At 35.8% G+C, this 22084-nt stretch overlaps 1 protein-coding gene across 9 annotated transcripts in view; it reads left to right on the top strand.

Moving 5' to 3' along the window:
• Window positions 1-22084, top strand: part of LOC137249051 (sodium/potassium/calcium exchanger 4) — a 75772-nt gene that overhangs the window by 41468 nt on the left and 12220 nt on the right. For all 9 annotated transcript variants that reach the window (XR_010952240.1, XM_067780169.1, XM_067780167.1 and 6 more), the window contains one exon: window positions 18593-18730. Coding sequence is in view for 8 of the 9 variants with exons in the window: in XM_067780169.1 (XP_067636270.1) it covers window positions 18593-18730 (138 nt within the window). In the remaining variant the exon portion in view is untranslated. The remainder of the gene's footprint in view (window positions 1-18592; window positions 18731-22084) is intronic.

Genomic DNA, 22084 nt, shown 5'->3' with positions numbered 1-22084 from the left:
AGTTTTTTTTTTTTTTTTTTTTTTTTTTTTTTTTTTTTTTTGTTGTTTTTCGTGGAAGGAGGAAATGCTTTATGCACTGACCGGGATATTTAAGCCTCACTGCGAGACTCTCCGAGTGTAGGACTCCCTTCTTCCATGAAGGCCTACCCACTAAAACCTAACCTCCCACGGCCCGCGCAAATCCCCGTACCTGGGACCGCGTTTAGCATTACTTCGGGTACGGGTGCGCGCTACGTGAGCTCTATGGCTACTCTCACGCTAATGGGCTAGGCATCCGTCTTCTCGTTTACTGGTAAGTATATGCCTCACATATGTGCTGACCGTATCCCATTTGTCTCTTCGACAGGTCATGTTAATAATGACACTGCCCGGGGATAGGTCGCCAAGTACCTCTTCTACCCTCCTTCGCTGATGGGAGAAGTGCCTGCATTCGAAGAAGGTGTGGCGTACATCGTCTATTTCCCCACAGTACAGGCAGCTCGGGCTATCAACTTTACCCATTCTGTGTAGGTATTTGCGGAAGTAACCATGTCCCGTTAGAAACTGGGTCAGGTAAAAGTCTACCTCTCCGTGCGGTCGCTTCAACCATGGATTCAGTTCAGTGATTAGGGAAACATGACATAGTAGCTGTATAAGCTTTCCAACAACTACTGATGAAGTATTTAACTAACAACTTCAAAGTTACCAGAATTATATACTTTACTGACGAGGCAGCACAACATTTTAAAAACAAGTATAACTTTCAAAATCTTGTACATCACGAGGAAGATTTCGGTATTCCAGCAGAATGGCATTTCTATGCTAGTGCACATGGCAAAGGCGCATGTGATGGAGTTGGTGGAAACTTGAAAAGACTTGCAAGGCGTGCCAGTTTACAAGCTTCACCGGATAGTCAAATTCTTAATTGCGATTCTTTTTATCAGTGGGCCAAAGGGAACTTACTTCAAACAGAGATTTTGTTCAGTTCTAAGGAGAGTCATGCAAAAACAGGCAACGAATTAAAAGATCGTTTTCATTCAGCTGAACCTGGAACAAGCTAAACAAGCCGGCATTCTAATATTTGCTAGATATTCTTACCAACTCCTTGCCACCATTGAAGCAAAAATTTGGAGTTCCACAAATTGTTAAGTTGAGTACATGTCTTCGTTTTTTCGCTTAGGGAAAAGGCGTTGGAAAGGACCATGAACTGGGTCTTAGCCAATCTTGTTTCAGTGCGGTGCTCAACATCTTGGAACCGTCGCTTTGTCCACAATGGATAACTTGGTCGATTGATACGTTGTCATAAAAAATAGAATTTACATACTTAGCAATACAGGAATTTCACTTTTTTCCACTCAGCTTCCGATTGTGCATTATTTATTGATTTATTTCTAATAATAAAAGTACATATAATTATAAGAGAATCAAATTTCAAAACAAAAAATTACTTACATTTTCTTTTCCTCTCGTTCGCCTGTAAAATATAAGTAAACAAATTTGGGTTTCCCGCTGTTCATTTCGCCCGAACAAAGAGTTGCCGATAAGGTGAAATCTTTTTCGAACACGAACAATTTTTTCGCCACCCTGTGCGATGGGGTGAACAAAAACTGTGAATATTTTCGGGGGAAAATAAAACTCGCGATAAGGGTGATTATCGTAACCGTGAAGTACTACTCCCAAAGTAGTCTAATAAAGACCACTTTGCAATACTGAATATTGGAGTTATTTATTCGAAAGTTCAGCGATTCGAACGTTAGCAGAAGGTGTATAATTATCAGGAATTTCCCAAAATTCGTTACAATATTGATAGTTGTTCGCCGTTGAAATAACGAATGAATGAAATCAGTTCCTTTGACACAGGCATGCTTAACCAACGAACCGATATTATTTCGTTACGATAATTAACGTTAATAAACGAAACAAAGTCATTTCGTTTCGTTTATTAACGTTAAAAACGTCAAATTAGCGAAATGATTTCGTTTCGTTTTCTGCCATATCAAAACGAAATCAAATCGTTTATGTTGATTATTAATTTAAAACTATGCTGGCAAAGCTGATTGATGGCGGAGTCATTAAAGGTGAAAGCATTCGCCAAGCTGATTGCAACTTTTCTCATGAATTTTGACAGTACGAACATTTCTCAGAGTATTTTTGACATTACCACCAACGAATTACACAAACAAATTACATGGAGTTTGTGTGTGTATGTGCCCTCGTTGTTACCACCTTACGGCTTCACCATGGCTATAGCATTGCCAGCACAATTCAAACATAAAGTATCACGTTTTTGTTAACGTTTTTAACGTAAACGAAAGCTTTTCGTTTCGGTTAAAAACGAGATACAATTTATCTTGATAATTTCTTTATCGATAATATTTCGAAGTGTTTCAACGGAAACGGTGGAAATTTTTTGATAAACGATTAGCTTAACGTTAAGGTGCATCCCTGCTTTGACAGAAAAATTAATTAGATATATTAAGCATCTGTCATTGTATTGTAAACTTGAGATCAACAGTTTTTCTTCTGTTGAAATGACCGCACAAGCTTGTCCTCTTGACAATAAACTCGTTTGAATTAACCATAATGCTATTAAGTTTACTGAGTGTCTGTTAATTCAAGAACAAACCTGATTTTTTTAATTTACTAGCTTAATTTTTTTCGGTGTATACACATACATACTATATACGCATACGTTCCATATGAATTTGCTTATTTGTATACAATTATTGCCTTTAACTTTCTTATCATTCAATTGCCATCGTAATATCTGTTGTAATTTAATTTTGTGTAACTATAAATTACGTTGACATTTTTAGTCACACGCTGCAATATCAGTAATTTTACATAAGTATTTTGCCACTTGATTTGTTAATTAGTCTTTGAAGAAAGGTTCTGTAAAAGACATTTTTTTCTAGCTCGTATTTTCTTTGTAAATTCTGAGGACCTGTGGAAGTGCCTCTATGATGGGAGGTTTGGTAGAGTTATTTGAAATATCGGAACCAAGTAGTCTAGATTTCATCAACAACTCGAACTTATTGATGTGTAAAATTTTACCTCATGGTATGGGGGAATACTGAATGCAGGCGTAGTGTGGGGTATTGGTATGATATATGGAGTAATACAAAACGTAAGCGTAAGTGTAGCGTAATGGTGGAACAATGTACATGGTGGAGTTGATATGAGCGAAATCAGGAAAGGAGAGGAAAGGAAGTGAAAGGAAATAAAAAGAAGTGAAAGGATAGGAAAGGAAAGGCAAGGAAAGGAAGGGAAAGGAAAAGAAAGGAAAGGAAAGAAAGTATCGGAAAGGAGAGAAAAGGAAAGGAAGGGAAAGGAAAAGAAAGAAAAGGAAAGGAAGGGAAAGGAAAAGAAAGAAAAGGAAAGGAAAGGGTAGAAGGAAGGGAAGAGAGGGAAAAGAAAGGAAAGGTTTATAATAGGTGTGTTAACGACTAGGTATAGAAGGGTTATCGATTCCTTATCGAAGTGCTATAAATTTGGTTTTAATTATTTTTAATTACTTAATTACTAATGAGTTATCGATTCTTTATTGACGAATTATCGATTTGTTACTGAAAATATACCGATTTGTTATTAAAAAGTTCTCGATATGTTATTGAAAATTCATAGATTTTTTATAAAAAAGATCGATTTCGTATGAAAAAATTTTATAATGTATGAAAAAGTTATCGATATTTTACCAAAAGCTTATCAATTTTTTATCTCAAAGTTATCGATATGTTATCAAAGAGTTATCGATTCGCTATCGAAAGTTTATCGATTTGTTATCGGAGCTCAATCAACTTGTTATCGGTGTGTTATTGATTTATAAACGACCACTCATCGGTTTATATTGACACACTTAACGATAAAGCTTCAATATAAAATCGTTAGCGATAACAAGCCGATAGGTCAGGTTAGGTTGAACTGGCCGGTCCATAAGGACTTCACATAGACTGAATGAGTCCGTAGTGTTGCCAGAAGTTTGTTTCAACGACCAAACTGAAAAACCCTATCAAAAACCAGGACCTATGTTATAAAATAACTCTGTCCTCTTGGCAAATACTAGAAGCTTCCTAGGACTTAAGCCACTTGCTGCTTCTAGATCTGACAGCTGTATCACTCCTAATAGCTGGAATCTTAGCCTGACAAGTGCAGGGCACGAGCACGACTTGCTGCTTCTAGTTCTAGATCTGACAGCTGTATCACTCTTAATAGCTGGAGTCTTAGCCTGGCAAGTGCAGGGCACGAGCACAGAACGTGCTCGATCGTTTCCTCCTCCAACCCGCACTTCCTACATCTGCTATCACTGACCAAGCGTAATTTAAAGGCATGTGACGCCAGAAGGCAGTGTCCAGTCAGAATACCCGTCATGAGTATACAGTCCTCTCTTTTTAATAACAAGCCGATAACTAACCGTTAATTTGACGAAAAATTTATGTTTACACTTCGAACTTCACGAGTACTTGGTAACCACCCCCTTTTTATAGGATACATTTGTTTCAACATTCTCTAAGTTTTCGCTAGTTGTATGGCATCAAAACTGCTTCGTAATAGCTACCCAATAAACTCATTCATAAATATTTCTCAATCTATAAACAACTTTCATATGAGTTAATGACAGCTATAACGCTGATTCATAGGGTAAATGACCCAATACCCGGCAATAAAACAAAAAATTCTCAATCCAAATTACAAAAATGTAGAATTCATTTATTAGCACACATTCATTTGCTGAAATATATTCGAAAGTGTAAGTGCGAATGCCACTAAGAGTCGCGTGCTATTGCACATACTTTTTTTTTTGTTTTTTTTTTTACAATATTTAATTACTTTAATTTTACAATTTGTAGTAAGTATCAAATTAAATATGCATGTAAAGCTTCTTGCGTAATTCACTTTTGAAAAAATCTAAACAATGAAACAAAGAATATATTATTCAAATCCCAGCCGAGTTGTCATTGACATATTGAATTTCTCACAGCCATTAATTATGGTATGAATCAATATGAAAAATTATTTATGTTAAGAAAGCAAAAAAGTGCATGAATCATTTATGTATGAGTTAGCTCTATTTATTGACAAGCTAATTGGCAGAGTTTTTGTTTAGATATTAAATGGGCTTAATAAATATAATCAATCACTTAGGAGAGTGGGAATTTTTTTTTATAATTTTTTATGGGATTTGTGATTAATGCGATTGTAAAGTGAAACAAGTAAGAACAGGATGTGCCGAAGACTTCATACCTTTACTGAATGGGGCTGAACAATAATCTTATCCCGTTCGAATCTGCAAATAATCGGATGTATAAGATAAGAAATATATAGTGAACAGATGTACATACCTAAACGATTTTTAAAATAAATATAAAATAAAAAAACCCCCTTATCTGAACGATCGGTTGTATGGGATATATATTATATATAGCTCCGATCGAAATAATTTTTACAGGAAATCTTCTATGATATATTGGAATAAATATCACCAAGTTTAACGTTTTTATATGTGAAATTAAGGGAGAAATTGCCAAAAATCTTTCTATCTGAACGATCGGTTGTATGGGATATATACTGTATATAGCTCCGATCAAAGTGATTTTTTCAGAAAATATTTTATGATATATTAAAATATATATCACCGAGTTTCACGTTTTTACTTTCTAAATTGCGACAGGAATGACCAAAATCGTCTTATCTGAGCGATCGGTTGTATGGGAGATATATGTTATAGTGGTCCGATCCTACCGGATCCGACAAATGTCTAATATAATACAAAAATTCATCCTTGTGCCAAATTTCATTGAGATACCTCAAAACTAGTTTGCGTTCAAACAGACAGACGGACAGGGCTATATCAACTCAGTTCGTCGCCCTGATCAATTCGGTATACTTAATGGCGAGTCTATCTTCTATATTTCTCAACGTTACAAACATCGGACCAAAGTTAATATACCATTTCATGTTCATGAAAGGTATAAAAAGTAAGAAATATGGAGAAGAGGGACAGTATGGGAGAGAAAAGATGCTGATGTTGATGTGTATATATAAATTGTTTATGCAGGGGAGTGCATAGTTTACCGAAGAAAATGCAAAAAACCTATTCTTCCCTTCAATTCCTTGCCAGTGTGTTGAATTGCATTTCCGCAAACTTCCACAGAAAACCGAGCTTACACCATAGCTACCATGAACGTTTCACAGAACTTTAAAAAGAAAAGCAGAATTCAAAATCTGATTTAAAACATTCAAATATTCAAACTTTGGTTTGTGCCTTCCAAGTCACATAAATTCCTCTTAAACTACAAAGAAAAGCGCTCATAAAAATGTTACGCATATGCCCTGTCATCTTTAGTTTACTTGGATTAGGGATGGTATAGAAGTGAGTTTTTCAGCACCAGATTTTACGTATGTACTTAATCGGAATAAAAGCCAAAATCTGAAGTCAACGCAGCGTTCAATATTAAAAGTTGTTCAAGCAGTGATTAAGGCCCGAATTTTAGTGCGAGCTTAAGTTAACTACAGTTTAAGCAAAAAGATTTTAAGTAAACTCTAAAAGCAGCGAGATTGGACTGAGGTCTACTTTAGCCGCAACTAAAAAAAACAACTGAAAATCTGACCCTAGGAGTCAAAAATTGCAGATTTAAATGCAAGCCAGCTTTAATTGCAGTGTAAACTAGCACTTAATAACTCGGCTTGAATAATTGAGCCTAGGGCTGGTGACTTACGAAGTATATGTTTTTTCGAGTATGCCTTAAATTGAGTTTGCACGAGTCGATTTTCTGGCAGATTTCTCAATTGATTTGCCCTTAGGATGATTGTTAAAAATGCAATTTAAACATTTGAAACCGAAAAATGCAGGTTCGTAGCCCGATTAGTAGCTCCGTAACCTCCATAACTTAGAAGTTGCTATCGTTTGTGACTTTCCCACTGATCGTCTTCAGTTAAAAATAGCTGTAATACATAAAACTAGTAGTGTACAAGGTAGGATAACTAGACAAGAAGGTATGTCAGATAGGAAGGTAGGTTAGATAATTAGGTAGGTAGGTAGGTAGGACGGCGTACGAGTCTGGTCACCTAAGTAGCTACCAAGACCGATAAATATCGTTAAAACGTACTTAAGATGAAATCGTTTAATGTATGAACCTACTAGACTTGTTGATGAAGTAAGCTTTATTTGAACTCTACTTCATTCAGTTAACATTACCAGATCTTCCATGTATACCGAATTTATTGTTAGATTTCAACGATTTCATTCCTACCAAGTGAGAGCCTTCATCATGGGAGGAAACCCGGTTTGGTTGTAGCGTGCTCCGCGAACCCCACCGAAGATCCTGGGTTCAATTCCTGTGCAAAGGAACATAAAAAATTTATAAACAAGTTTTTTCAATTAGAAACATTTTTTCTAAGCGGTGTCACCCTTCGGCAGAGATTTGGCAAACACTCCGAGTGTATTTCTGCCATGAAAAGCTTCTCAGTGAAAACTCTTCTGCCTTGCCGTACGGAGTCGACGTAAAACATGTAGGTCCCGCCCTGCCAGTTTGCAGAAAAAATTTAAAGGAAAACGACGCAAATTGTAAGAGAAGCTCGGTCTAAGTTCTCCTCGCGCCTTGCATTTATTTATTAGGTTCATTATATTTTTGTGCCAGTTTCACGACACTTGAACTAGGAAGATAACAATGATCTTGGCCTTGAATGACCTTGGTAAATATCAACAGTTTGGTTGGGCCGCATCTGTAGTATATTGGAATTTGGAATACCCTCTAGGTTCTCATCTAGCGACCCTCTACTTTTTTTGCTTTTGGTAGTGTGCCCCAGGGTGTCATTGCGATGCAGCGAAAGATCATCAAATGCGTTGCTGATATTAATAGCACATTTCTAGAGACATTCTTATAAGAAACTTTACGCACATTTGATTACACTGTAACACCGAAAACTGGAGTTTGTTGCTCCATCAGGTACTTGTGGACCATCTCAGTTTTTTGCCCATCAATGAAGTTCCAAGCCGCCTAGGATCATTGCAGCAACTTGAAGATGATGTGCTTTGCTGGTACTTAGTGGTGCGGTTGTGCTTGCTGCTTCTGTTTACGAGGATTTTACTTAGCACGGTCGTCTGCGTCGATTAGAGGCATACAGAAGAGATATGTTGTTGTTTTTGTTGTAGCGATAAGAATACTGCCCGAAGGCCTTGGGGAGTGTTATCGATGTTGATGGTCCTTCGTCGGATGCATATCCGGTACGTTCCGGTACCAAGCCCGGCAATCTCGGGAACGATTTGTTATGACCACATGCGACATTCTAGGCCATACTGCCCTCCAACCCCCTAGATCCATGAGGAGTTATCTTAACACTGTTACAGCCATGGGGTTATCTGTGCATAAATCTAGCAAACGCTTGCTAGCACAAGTATCACGCTTTAACAGCAATAGGCTCGTCCAGGCTAGTTGCAGCATATGTATATACTGAGTCATAGATATGTCTAAGATAAGCTATGAATTCTATGCCCTTTGTAAATTGTAGCAAAAAGAGCTTAATGAAAATGTGCTAAGTCACTTTTTACGAATGTTACAGAAGACGAGAAAAACTGAATAATTTTTGAAATAACCTTTTTTTTCAAAACTGTGAATGAGTACACCTTAGTTGCAATACTTTTGAGTGAAGAAGCTTTGAAAAAGATAAATAAAAATCATGTATGCTAACCCAGCAGCTATTTTTTGACTTAGCACAATTTCCTCACTCAAAACAATTTTTTTCTCCTGACAGCACTTTTTACTCAATATGTTTCCCCATCACTCTTCCCTTTTAATTATTGAAATATAACACTAAAACTATATATTTCACAAAAAATACTATTTATTTGTCAAACTATTTCTAACTATTGGCGGCCACCGTGGTGTGATGGTAGCGTGCTCCGCCTACCACATCGAATGCCCTGGGTTCAAACCCCAGGCAAAGGAACATCAAAATTTTAGAAATAAGGTTTTTCAATTGGAAGAAAATTTTTCTAAGCGGGGTCGCCCCCCGGCAGTGTTTGGCAAGCACTCCGAGGGTATTTCTGCCATGAAAAGCTCTCAGTGAAAACTCATCTGCCTCGAAGATGCCGTTCGGAGTCGGCATAAAACAAGTAGGTCCCGTCCCGCCAATTTGTAGGAAAAATTAAAAAAAAAAACCTAAAATCTCTTCGGAGGTTATCGCGCCTTACATTTATTTATTTGTTTTATTTCTAATGGTTCCGATCTGAACTCTTTTGCCGGATGGTGCGCAGACACTAACTTATTTTTAAATTCAAACAAATGCTGTGTTGTGTCTTATTCCATAAAGACAACTGCCATATACTTTATCTACAAACTAAATGCTAAATCTCTTAATCGTTGCCAAGAGAGTAAAGACTTGGGTGTAATTTTTGACTCCAAACTCTCTTTTTCTAGTCACATTGATTTCGTTGTTTTAAAATCTGCTGCAATGGTTGGGTTCAGTAGACGTAACACAAGTGATTTTAAGGACCCTATGACGTTGAAGGCACTTTATATATCCTTGGTCAGAAGTGGTGTTAAATATTGCTCAATAATATGGAATCCTTTCTATGAATTTAACTGCTATAAAATTGAGAAAGTTCAAAAATTTTTTACAAAATTGCTTTACGTATGCTTCACTGGCCAGACGGCCTCCCATCATATACCAGCAGTCACAAATTGCTTGGTCTTCAGGCTTTGCATGACAGAAGAACTTTTATCTCACTCATGCTTGCCTATAATGTAATAAACTTTAGCATAAATAACTCATAAAACGAATTATGCTACGAATTAATCTATAAATAGGATTATACATCTAGAAAATCGATTCAGTAGTATTATTAATTTTAATAACAGCTTATATAAGTTTAAGCTTGAATTGTTTTCTATTTTTAACTAGTCTGTAAGAAAGCATGCAGTTATCGACATGTAAGAATTGAAGTAGATTATAGTCAGCGCAAAGCATTTATCATACACCAAAGCCATGTCTCAACTGGGTAAATCCAATTTCAAGGAGTTGTGTTCGCAACCCTCTCAAGGGGTTTTCAGCACAATATATAGCTTCTCCAACCCAATTGTTAACCTCACCTATCCGTGGCGAATCCTGTTTCATTAACAGCCGAGGCTCTGGCGACCTCAATTTCCTCATGGAACTAGGGAGTGGGGAGGGCGGTATGGCCTAGAAGTTTTAATGTGGTCATATAAATCGTTCCCGAGATGGTCGGCCTAGTACCTTAATGGTGCTTTGTTACCGGAACGTACCGGATCTATATCCGGCAAAGGGCCATCAACATCGGTAACACTCACCAAAGCGTTCGGGGAGTCTCTTTATTGTTAATACAACAACAACAACAACAAAGCATGTACTTTTAGACTGAATGAATTAAATAAACAAATAAAATGCACGCACAAAAAAATTACTAGTAATTCAGATTGATATTATTGACAGGTTGACTTATAGCACATTTACACATCATTGCCCACAGCACGTAAAATGAAAAATTTAAATATTTTTTTTTGTGATCGATGTGTTTTGAATACAGTTTTAAAACTGCATTAAAATTCGATTTTTCCAAAAAAGTGACTTAGCACATTTTCACATTAAGCTAACGATATGACAACTGCAATTGTGATAATATATTTAATGAAATAATTTATTTGAACGGTCTAGAACACGTTATCATTGATATTAACGGTCTATCTTAGCAACGTGATCAGGTTACTAAGAGCTTTTTATATGTATTTAATATTTTTTAATTAATATTTGCTTTTCAATAACACGTAAGGTGTTGACAAGAACACACGCAAATTACGTTAGCAAAATTAAGGGTATGTATGTATATACAGTTGTGGTCAAAAAAATAGCACTAAAAATCATTCACATAGGCGGGAATTTTCAATTTTTCCAAAATTTTGACTATAGCTTAGATTATTGTTGTTGGTGTGAAAACATTTAAAAAATCAACTTATCGACTCAAACGTCAGAGTTACTTAAAGTGCAGCCCAGTGCCCAAAAGCTCTTTTATGCATAAGTCCCGAAATTCACCTTCTTCAGTAGTGATTAGACACTTTACTTAAGAAATGAAACGCTCTTGTATAGGAAAAATAAAATAAAAGCTTAATTGAAGAAGTGAGATGAAACACTTTAAAAAAAGAAATTACTAATTGTAGTGATAAAAAGTTCCCAGGATAATGATAGATCGAGTCTCGAAGCGTGATTGCTACTCTCTGAAATCTTAGTTTTAAACAATGAAAAAGCAATCAAACTTAAATGTGAAGAAATTCTAAGCGCGTTGAATTGACAGATCGAGTCTCGAAGTGGATTTTTAAGCAAACAAAGTTGAAGACGCAGAAATTGCAGTGTGGTGAATTCAGATATCAGTTTATTTTAAAGCTTGACTTTTATATAGTGAAGAAGCAATAGAAGTTTTGATGAAGAAGTACTCATGAAGAATAACTGAACCGAGTCTCTAAGCGCGATCGCTATCCTCTGAAACCTTATTTTTAAACAATGAAAAAGTAATCAAACTTAAAAGATGAAAAAATTCTAAGCGCGATGAATTGACAGATCGAGTTGTTGTTGTTGTTGTTGTAGCGATTAGGTTACTCCCCGAAGGCTTTGGGGAGTGTTATCGATGTGATGGTCCTTTGTCGGATACAGATCCGATACGCTCCGGTAACACAGCACCATTAAGGTGCTGGCCCGACCATCTCGGGAACGATTTATATGGCCACATTGAACCTTCAGGCCATCCCTCCCTCCCCACCCCCAAGTTCCATGAGACAGATCGAGTCTCGAAGTGTGGTTTCTATATGTTTTAGTGGGTCGCTCTCCTTTAAGACTTGCATCGAAAAACGTTACAAGTAACATGGTTAAGCAAAAGATAAGACGAGTTGGAATGCTTTCCCAAGCCGGCTTTAATTTATTTTTTAATTAAAAAGTCTCTAACTCAAGTATTTGAAAGCCCGAAGGCAAAAATATATTACCTAGGCAGTTTATCTTTTCGTAAGAAGTGCGCTGGAAATTTAATCAGTGTGTTTTGTTTTTTATATCGAATAAATTTTTAGAAAAGATAATTAAATAGTACAAACAAATAATCATATGGCAAACAAATATGGCCGTTTTAAAACATGTTCTTACTTTTTCAAACGCCACTGTACTGCTGCACGACAATAATTAAAAAAAATATATCAGCATACATTCAAGCGCATGATAAAAAAATTTCAACACCTGTGGCGCGAAAAATTGACATTGGTTGAAGAGGCTTAAATAAAATGGTAATAAATTATTTAAAGCAGACAGCCACTTAACAAAATAAAAGTACAAATGCACGTTCATAAAGAAAAACAAGTTTCATCACTTTAGCCGGCTTTGGTAATGAATTATCGTACTTTTTCGGTTTTTCGAAATTTTCGATATCGAAAAAGTGGGGGTGGTTATGGTCCGATTTCGTTCATTTTAAATAGCGATCTGAGATGGGTGCCCAGGAACCTACATACCAAATTTTTATCAATATACCTCAAAATTTACTCAAGTTATCGTGTTTACGGACGGACGGACGGACGAACATGGCTAAATGAATTTCTTTTTTGGCCCAGATCATTTTGATATATAGAAGTCTATATCTATCTCGATTAGTTTATGCCGTTACGGATTACCGTTATGCAAACAAAGTTAATATACTCTGTGAGCTTTATACAGCAGAAGTCATACACAAGCACTCACACTCGCACCTACACTCGCACTCATTTGCGCTACTCAAACAGCTGACCAACAAGAATTGAGCCTATGCTGTTGGTTGGCTGTCAGCAGCAATACTAAAGGGCCCATTACTGATACTTAGCATAGACTTGACTTGCCTTGAGAACTGTCACTTACAGTTCTGTTAAATGAACATTGCATGTTACTGATTACTCAAAAACTTAGCAACACCTAACTTGACTTAGAAGTCTGTTGAATTTTGATTTTCTATGTAAGTTCTAAGTGGCGTTTACATTTTGAGATGCCATTTGTTTCTTTCCATTTCATTTTGACATTTTGTCATACAAATTGACATTTATTGATTAGGATGCCAGATTGTATGCGCTAAGTGGAGTATAATCGTGGCTAAGTCTAGGCCAAGTATCAGTAATGGGCCCTTAAAAAACTTCACCACATTAGCCAATCCTTTTTTATCTCACCACACAAGTCACTCAACAATTTGTCCATTGGCAGCACATATTAGCGCTCTATCCACTCAGCGCTCTCTTGTCTCACGCCACACACACTCAACTTGATTTTATCACTCATTAACAAACAAAATAAATTAAAGAAAATTTAAAACTGCCGCTATTTGGTGATATATGATATTTGTACTTGCTGTTGACTAAAGTAAAACATAATAAACAGATTGCTATATAAGTTATTCATTGACACTTTTGTTCAGGCATGCTTAACCAACGAACCGATATCATTTCGTTACGATAGTTAACGTTAATAAACGAAACAAAGTCATTTCGTTTCGTTTATTAACGTTAAGAACGTCAAATTAACGAAATGATTTCGTTTCGTTTTCTGCCATATCAAAACGAAATCAAATCGTTTATGTTGATTATTAATTTCAAACTATGCTGGCAAAGCTGATTGATGGCGGAGTCATTAAAGGTGAAAGCATTAGCCAAGCTGATTGCAACTTTTCTCATGAATTTTGACAGTACGAACATTTCTCAGAGTATTTTTGACATTACCACCAACGAATTACACAAACAAATTACATAGAGTTTGTGTGTGTATGTGCGGTCGTTGTTACCACCTTACGGCTTCACCATGGCTATAGCATTGCCAGCACAATTCAAACATAAAGTATCACGTTTTTGTTAACGTTTTTAACCCTAACGAAAGCTTTTCGTTTCGGTTAAAAACGAGATACAATTTATCTTGATAATTTCTTTATCGATAATATTTCGAAGTGTTTCAACGGAAATGGTGGAAATTTTTTGATAAACGATTAGCTTAACGTTAAGGTGCATCCCTGCTTTTGTTGTTGTTTTATTTTTTTGGGGTTTTGGCGTTGCTATTTGCTGACTTGTCTGAACTCTGTTTTTTAGGCGTTTTTATGTTTTATCCGACCTTAGTTCTCACGTGAAGTAAACAGTCAATTTTTTGAACCTAACATTTTATCCGATAAGCCACGAAATGATAGACGTTTAATTAAGCTGGAGAAGATAATTCTAGCAGCAGAATAAAGCCGTGATGACATAAAGTATTAGGAGAGGGTACGGCTACTGGCATATGCTAATGATATTGATATTATTGGCCTTAAAAGGTGGGCAGGACAGTTTTGCCTTCTCAAGATTAGATAAAGAGGCAAAGTCATAGGTCTTAAAGCAAACAAGGAGAAGGCAAGAAAGAAACGCTGTTGACGAATACAGGTTTGAGACTGTGACGGACTTCATTTATCTATCTGGGAACCAGCCTAAACAGTGAAAACTACTTTGGACTGAGTAGGCAAATAAAAAATAAAGTCCTCTCTCCAAGAAGCTCATCCTACCTATTCTGATATATGGCTTGGAGTCATAGACGGTGTCGGGAGAAGATGAGATGGCTCTTGGAGTGAGAAGTAAGTTATCCAGAAGATTTATAGTCCTATCCGTGATGTCGACGACGAGTATGGAACAGGGATGCACCTTAACGTTAAGCTAATCGTTTATCAAAAAATTTCCACCGTTTCCGTTGAAACACTTCGAAATATTATCGATAAAGAAATTATCACGATAAATTGTATCTCGTTTTTAACCGAAACGAAAAGCTTTCGTTAACGTTAAAAATTGTGCTGGCAATGCTATAGCCATGGTGAAGCCGTAAGGTGCTAACAGCGAGCGAACATACACACACAAACTCCATGTAATTTGTTTGTGTAATTCGTTGGTGGTAATGTCAAAAATACTCTGAGAAATGTTCGTACTGTCAAAATTCATGCGAAAAGTTGCAATCAGCTTGGCTAATGCTTTCACCTTTAATGACTCCGCCATCAATCAGCTTCGCCAGCATAGTTTGAAATTAATAATCAACATAAACGATTTGATTTCGTTTTGATATGGCAGAAAACCAAACAATATCATTTCGTTAATTTGACGTTCTTAACGTTAATAAACGAAACGAAATGACTGTCTTTTGTTTATTAACGTTAATTATAGTAACGAAACGATATCGGTTCGTTGGTTAAGCATGCCTGGTATGGAAAGAGTTGAAATGGCGATCTGTATGAGCTTTATGTAGCTACGACGATAGTGCAACGAATAAAACTCCAAAGCCTTCGCTCGCTAAGCCATGTTATGCGAATGGACGAAGACGCTCCAGCCAAGAAAGTATTTCAGTCGACAACGCAAGTTGGAAGCAGAGGAAGACCCCGACTGAGTTGTGAAAGGCATGTGGAGGATGACTTGACCTTCCTTGGGGCTCTCCATTTGCATCAGTTATGGCTTAACTTGTCATGAAACTGTCAAATCGCTTAGGCGGTTAAACGTCATTGTTTGCTGAGACTCCTAAAACAGTAAAAAAACAACATGCTCTTATGCTATTTATTTATATTAGTTTGGGAAACTACCGTCCAAACGAGATGTTTGGCAAACTTTTCAGTTCTTGAGGGAAGTGCTTGTTAAGGAAATCGAGTGTTGAATTGGAGAAGTTCACGCTTCGAAGCTCATCTTACGTATGAGAGAGTTTTTTCCAAAGACTCCCTGCTAATGTCAAAATTAATTGAAGCTCAGATAGGGTGTTTTTAGAAGAAATTCTGGAAAAGAGCGTTATGAAAAATTTATCTGAGATAAGACTTTTTCAAAACTGCAGCACTGATAGGGTTGAATTCCACCAAGCAGTCGTAATGCTCCTAAAATTATATAACCTGGCCTATTTTTTTCTAATTGCTGTTTTTATGTGCAGGTCCCTTCTTCGCTCTTATTTGGAATCCAAACCTATAAATAAAGCTTTGGTTTTAAAGATGGAGATTCGTGCAATTAGCGAGCTTTGGACATTATTGGTCGTAGTGCTTTTGTTTACCTATATTTTATTAAAATAATTTGTTAAAAATAAACGATTGTAAGCACACAAAGAAATCTATTTGTACTATCGCACTATTGTGAATATTTGATTAGAACTAACACTGCATTACCTGCAGTTGCTAATATTCGTCATATGGCAGCGCAAGCGCATGTAAGTTTTTATTGAAAGATGATTGATTGATAGAACAGCTGATTTCTGTTGATATTTGATGTGAGACTTTTAGGTATATTTGTTGCGCAAGATGCGCACGGTTCCGGCTAGTATAATATATGACAGATGGTAATTGCCGGTACATATGTGAAAGATACGCGCCTTGGCCACCACGCTACTTTTGGCAGCCAAAATTTCGAAATAGTAAGACTTTTTTTTTTTTTAAAGACTTCGTTTATTTGGGAACCAGCATCAACACTAGCAACAACATCAGCACTGAAATCCAGCGAAGAATCAATCTTGCCAATAAATGCTACTTTGGACTAGGTAGGCAATTGAAAAGTAAAGTCCTCTCTCGGCGAACGAAAATCATACTCTACAAGTCACTTATCGTACCCGTCCTGCTTTATGGGCGGCTTTGGGAGTGTTCGAGAGAAAAGTTCTTCGTAAGATTTATGGTCCTCTACGCGTTGGCGATGGCGAGTAGCGAGAAGATTTAATGATGAGCTGTACGAGCTATACGCAGACATATTCAATAAAGAATTAACAAGTTTCTATAATAACCTAGACAATTAAAATACTGATTTCTTCTAAGCAAATGTACTCTATCATTCGTTTATTTATTATTTATTAAATAGATTATTTATTGTAACCTTTTCTTAGTCATAGTCATTAGCTTTAAGTTTCAAGTTCAAATTGTTCCTATTTTATGCCTTTTACCGACTAGCACTATAAAATAATTTTTGCCAAATTTTTGCGCTGGGATGAATTGCCTAATAAATACAATACAATACAATACAATAAATCAACATAGTCCAGCGAATTAAAACGCAGCGGCTGCGCTGGGTAGACCTTGTTATGCGAATGAAACATGATGCTCCGGCCAAGAAAGTGTTTCTATCGGAACCCGCTTATCGAAGCAGATGTAGACGGCGGCCCCCACTCTGTTGGAAGGGCCAGGTGGAAAACGATTTAAACTCCCTTGGTGTGACCAATTGGCGCCGGTTGGCGGTCGAAGGAGCGACTGGCGCGCCTTGTTGGACGGCCATAACCGTTTAGACGGCTAAGCGTCAATTAAGTAAGTAAGTAAGTAAGATACGAGAAAGAAACCCCTGAAGTCATTTAGAGCGAATCTTCCACAGTACATAATTTTCTTGAAAAAGTTTATTTATACATTTTTTCAGAACAATTTCATTACTTACTGTGAATACAGAAAGTTCCCCTCAATAAGTAAATATGATGGCATTTCTCCGAAAAGCCTTTGTTAAATACCTAATCTCTTCATTATAAAAAATAAAGCCATTTTCTAAATATTTCGAAAGCAAACAAATTACACTCACTAAAAGAGAACTGGTAAATTATGAGTATTTCCTGCTGGAAATCTTATTTAAATAATATGCGTAATCAGCCAAATTATCTGACAATATTTACGATATAAACAACACTAATTTAAGCCATAAAGATTAACCGATTCTTGGTATTTGAAGAAAGAACAAACATTTAATTCAAGCTAATGGCGGTTAGGCAAATATTTTTTTTCTTTATTGACTATTTTTCAAAGTTCGATGGCGATTCTTAAGCAAATGATTATTAAGCTGGAATAAAGCTTATTCAAATTTAATTTTTAAACAACGTGACATCAAGACGGACAAGACGTACCTTGGAAACCTCTTCAAAGGCTTTTCTCCCGGGGATGGGAATCGAACCTGCACTCCTGCGATGGTTGAGCTGTTATAAACAAATTAAGCCAAAGCCACGCCTTTGTTGTTGTGCAACACTTCCCATTTGCCTTCCTTGCATAGTTTATTCTTTGAACAGTACATACTTTGTGTGTTTCCTTTTACCAAAGCTACGCTTTTGTTGTTCGCGGTTCATTTTAACAGCTGGTTTTGCTTTGTTCTATTTATACAAATAATTAACAAATGACTTCTTTTTTAATTAAATAAATAAACGCAAAGCGCGATATACTCCGAAGAGATTAAAATCCTCTTCTAAATTGCGCCGTGCTCCTTTAAATTTTTCCGAAAAATTGGCCAGACGGGACCTACATTTTTAGGCCGACTTCGAACGACATCTGCAAGGCAGTTGCGTTTTCACTGAGAAGCTTTTCATGGCAGAAATACACTCTGAGTGTTTGCCTAATCATTGCCGAGGGGCGACCCCGCTTAGAAAAACTTTTTTTGAAAGAGGATCTTCGGTGTGGTAGGTAAAGCACGCTATCACCACACTATCTTGGCTTTGTTTTTATTATTTTTATTAAATAAATTAGAATAAAAATTACTATAAACAAATATTTTCATACATTAAAAACAAAAACAATAATGGACACTCCCCGATTTATAATACAAATAAACCTAAATTAATTTTATCACATAATTTTGCATATTTAGTTTAATATTTTTTTCTTTTCACTTTCTTGCAGTTCATAATGCGACTTTTCTGGACCAAACAATCCATTATATCGAGCTTGTATTGAATGAACCCTTCGCACACGCATCCGATTTGTGCGTGGATGATATTACCGGCTCGCCATTAGACGAGTTTCCTGAATATTTTACATGTAAGTAAATATTTTAGTGATATTTAAATATTTGAAGCATAAATAGTTAAGATTAAATGAATTTAATGCGATAAAAGATTCTCAGATCAGCAATCGCAATGTGACACATAGATGGCGCGCTTAAAATCTTTTTAAATAATTTGGTGTTTGTTATTGATATTAGAGAAAAAGTATAAAATTTGCACACGGCGATGGTTACTAGCCCACGTATTTCTGAATTTCGTCTCTTCGTCAGCTAGGTTTTCGGGTGCTGTGTTTTGAACACGAAATCACCTGCATTCCTACAGGTGTTACGGGAGGTGCCTCTTATCTACTCAGCCAATTGAATGCCCCGCTGCGTGCTTTGAAATTTATTTTTAAGCATTGCCTTTTTCTTGTTACTCATGATCTACCCAAATATATACTATATGTTTTTAATCTCAAATTGTGGGGAATATGTTTAGGCTCGCTCATTTGAACTTGATATAATGATTAGGGCTGTGAACTGCATCCGGATTTTTCAACTATCCGGATAAACCGGATATTCGAATAACCTGATAGCTAAGCAAAAAATCCGACTATCCGGATATCCGCTGTTTGGATATCCGGATACGTAAACGAAAAATCCGGATATCCGTATGTCCGGATACTGGAATATAAAAGTTGAATATCTGCATATCAGAATTGAATGAAGCAAACATCGAAAAATTATTCACAAAATATGTTTGTAGATTATTAAATTAACGTCAAAAATTAAAAAGCTATAATTTTACAAACAAGTGAAAATAAGAACAGTGCCATTTGGTTATATTGTGAAAAAACGCTGTTAATTGATTTAAATGCCCTACGAATATATTGTTATTAATGTTAAATAAACATATATGGTACATCAATTTGTTGCTTTCACTGGATATCCAAAAATACGGTTATTAACCGGATCTTCATAAATCCGCATATCCGGATAGTTTCACAAACGAATATTAACTGGATATCCATGCCGTCCGGATTTTATCCGTGTCAACGGATATCCGTACGGATATCCGGATATTCGAATATGCAGATAGTCCCAGCGCTAATAATGATGAACAACGGAAGCATTGCTAATAACCCAATACTATAAAAGCTAATGTCACTAATCAAGTTCTTTTGAACAACCCCACCATTTGGAATTAAAAACAAATAGTATATTTTTCTAGAAAATTTAATTAACGTGACTCAGCTTTTTAGAAAAGTGAACAGATTTCATCGGTTACTGGCATATAGTTTTACTCACAAATTTTAAAATTTGTATCACTTAGTTTTTCTATTGAAAAACTCTAAATGTTAAATACTAAGAAAGCTCCTTTTTCAATGCTTGCCTAAACCTCTATCAAAGTCATTCATTATGCAAAAAAAAAATATATCATACTACAAGCTCAGCAAAAGGTATTTGAGAACGAGGCAGCAGTTTCAGTACTACCTCTCACGAAAGAAAACTCGATTTATTTTTGATAATTTTTTTTAAGTGGCTGAAACCGCCAAGCCGCTTCGTAGAAGCAAACAGTTCTAGGAAAGCTCCATTTCAAATTGTATAGGAAGCAAGTACTTTTTAGCATCTACTATTTCAAAAAAGGACATACATACTTTATTGTCAGGGAAGCCTAGCAAGTTACATATTCAGAACAGAAACAAAGACAGATAACAACTGATATCGAAATACAAAAAAGGGCTTTCGCGGTGAGATATGTTTATTTTTGAACTTTTTTCGATCTTTCGTAGTGATTAATTTTTATTTTCAAATGTTTTCTCACTTTCACTGAGATCGTTTAATGTGATTTATTACCTACGTTCATTTCAAAACTATTATTTCGAAACAGAAATAGGGTTCGGGAATGGTAAATCTCTCGTCTGCTCTGTTAGAATCAACATAGTGTAAACTTAACTTTATGTTAGTATTTGGGTTTGCAGATAATTGTTATACCTCAATCTTTAAACCAGAAAAAAAATTTGGGGTCATGCAAATACTATTTCTAGGACGATTTCGAAATGCATGCCAGGATACTTCAGTGATAGCTTTGGTATAGATTCGAGACTTTTTTGTAGTAATGTTGGAGTTAATCCGATACTATTTTGAGATCATTTCGGAACAATTTTGTTTTTTTTTTTCGGGATTGTTTTAGATGCTATTTCGAGATCATTTTAGGAAGGTGCTAGGGAGCATTTCGGGATTATTTGCACGACTATTTCTGGAACATTTCGGGATTATCCTGTTTTGAGATCGGTAAGGGATCACATTCCGGACCCATTTAAGAATCATTTAGCAGGGTTCGGAAAAATTCGTATTTATATACTAAAATTTATCGGGCTGTTACTATTTTCGAATTATTTTAGGCAAGTTATTAGTTTGTTATCGGTATATTTTGCGTGAATTATCGGCGTGTTATCGGTTCATTACTAAAAAGATATTGATGTGTTATTGAAAATATAACGATTTCTAATCGAGAAGCTATCGATCCGTTGTTTAAAGTATATAAATTTTTTATAGAAAAGTTATCGATCCATTCTCGATTGGTTTCGAAAGAATATCGATAACTTTTCAATAGAAAACAGATATTTTTCGGTAAGCAATCGATAGTTTTTCGATAAGCATGCGTTCCTTTTTCGACAACAAATCGAATTTTTTTATAAAAAATCTATTTTTTTTAAATAAACCGTTAAGTCGTCGATGACGTTTGCTATCGATAAAAAATTTATAACTGCTCAATAACAAAAATAAAATAAAAAATAAAATAAAACTGATAATAGTGAGCTATAAAAAAAAACAAAACAGTGAGCTAACAGGCCGATAATCAACCACAATAGATTAACAACACTCACATGAGTCATCGATAAAACTACGATGATTCCTTGAAAAAGGTTGATTTTCTTTCATCTCCCTTAATTTCGTATATTCAAAAAACACACAAAAAATCAGAAGATAAAATATACTTTTGAATACTCTTAAATGCTTTGGTACTTTACTACCTTCACACTTACAATTTATCGGTTTTATTGGTTCCTTTCTTCAACAATTACTGCTTTTATTTGATTGTTCCTATCGTGCTCTATTTTAAACCTCTTGACATATTCGTTATCGTGCGCCATCAATACTTTAAATTTTCTTTGAAGTGTTTATGCTAAAAATTTTACGTCCTCTTGGCCGAAAGCGTTATACTTTTTACAAAGTTTTTGTCAACAAGCAAATGCTGCCAAAAAAAAGTTGCGGTTTATTTACTATTGAATTTTTCAAACGAAACGCTACTTTTTACTAAGGCTTATCCAAAAACAATATGCAGCGCGCCATCTGTGTATGAATTAAAAAAAAAAACTACGACCATTAATAACATTCGAAGTATT

This window comes from Eurosta solidaginis, chromosome 4 (assembly GCF_040869045.1).
Source record: "Eurosta solidaginis isolate ZX-2024a chromosome 4, ASM4086904v1, whole genome shotgun sequence".
Taxonomy (NCBI): Eukaryota; Metazoa; Arthropoda; class Insecta; order Diptera; family Tephritidae; genus Eurosta; species Eurosta solidaginis.
Note: the sequence above shows the minus strand (reverse complement) of the source record. Positions and strands in the feature narration are given on the sequence as shown.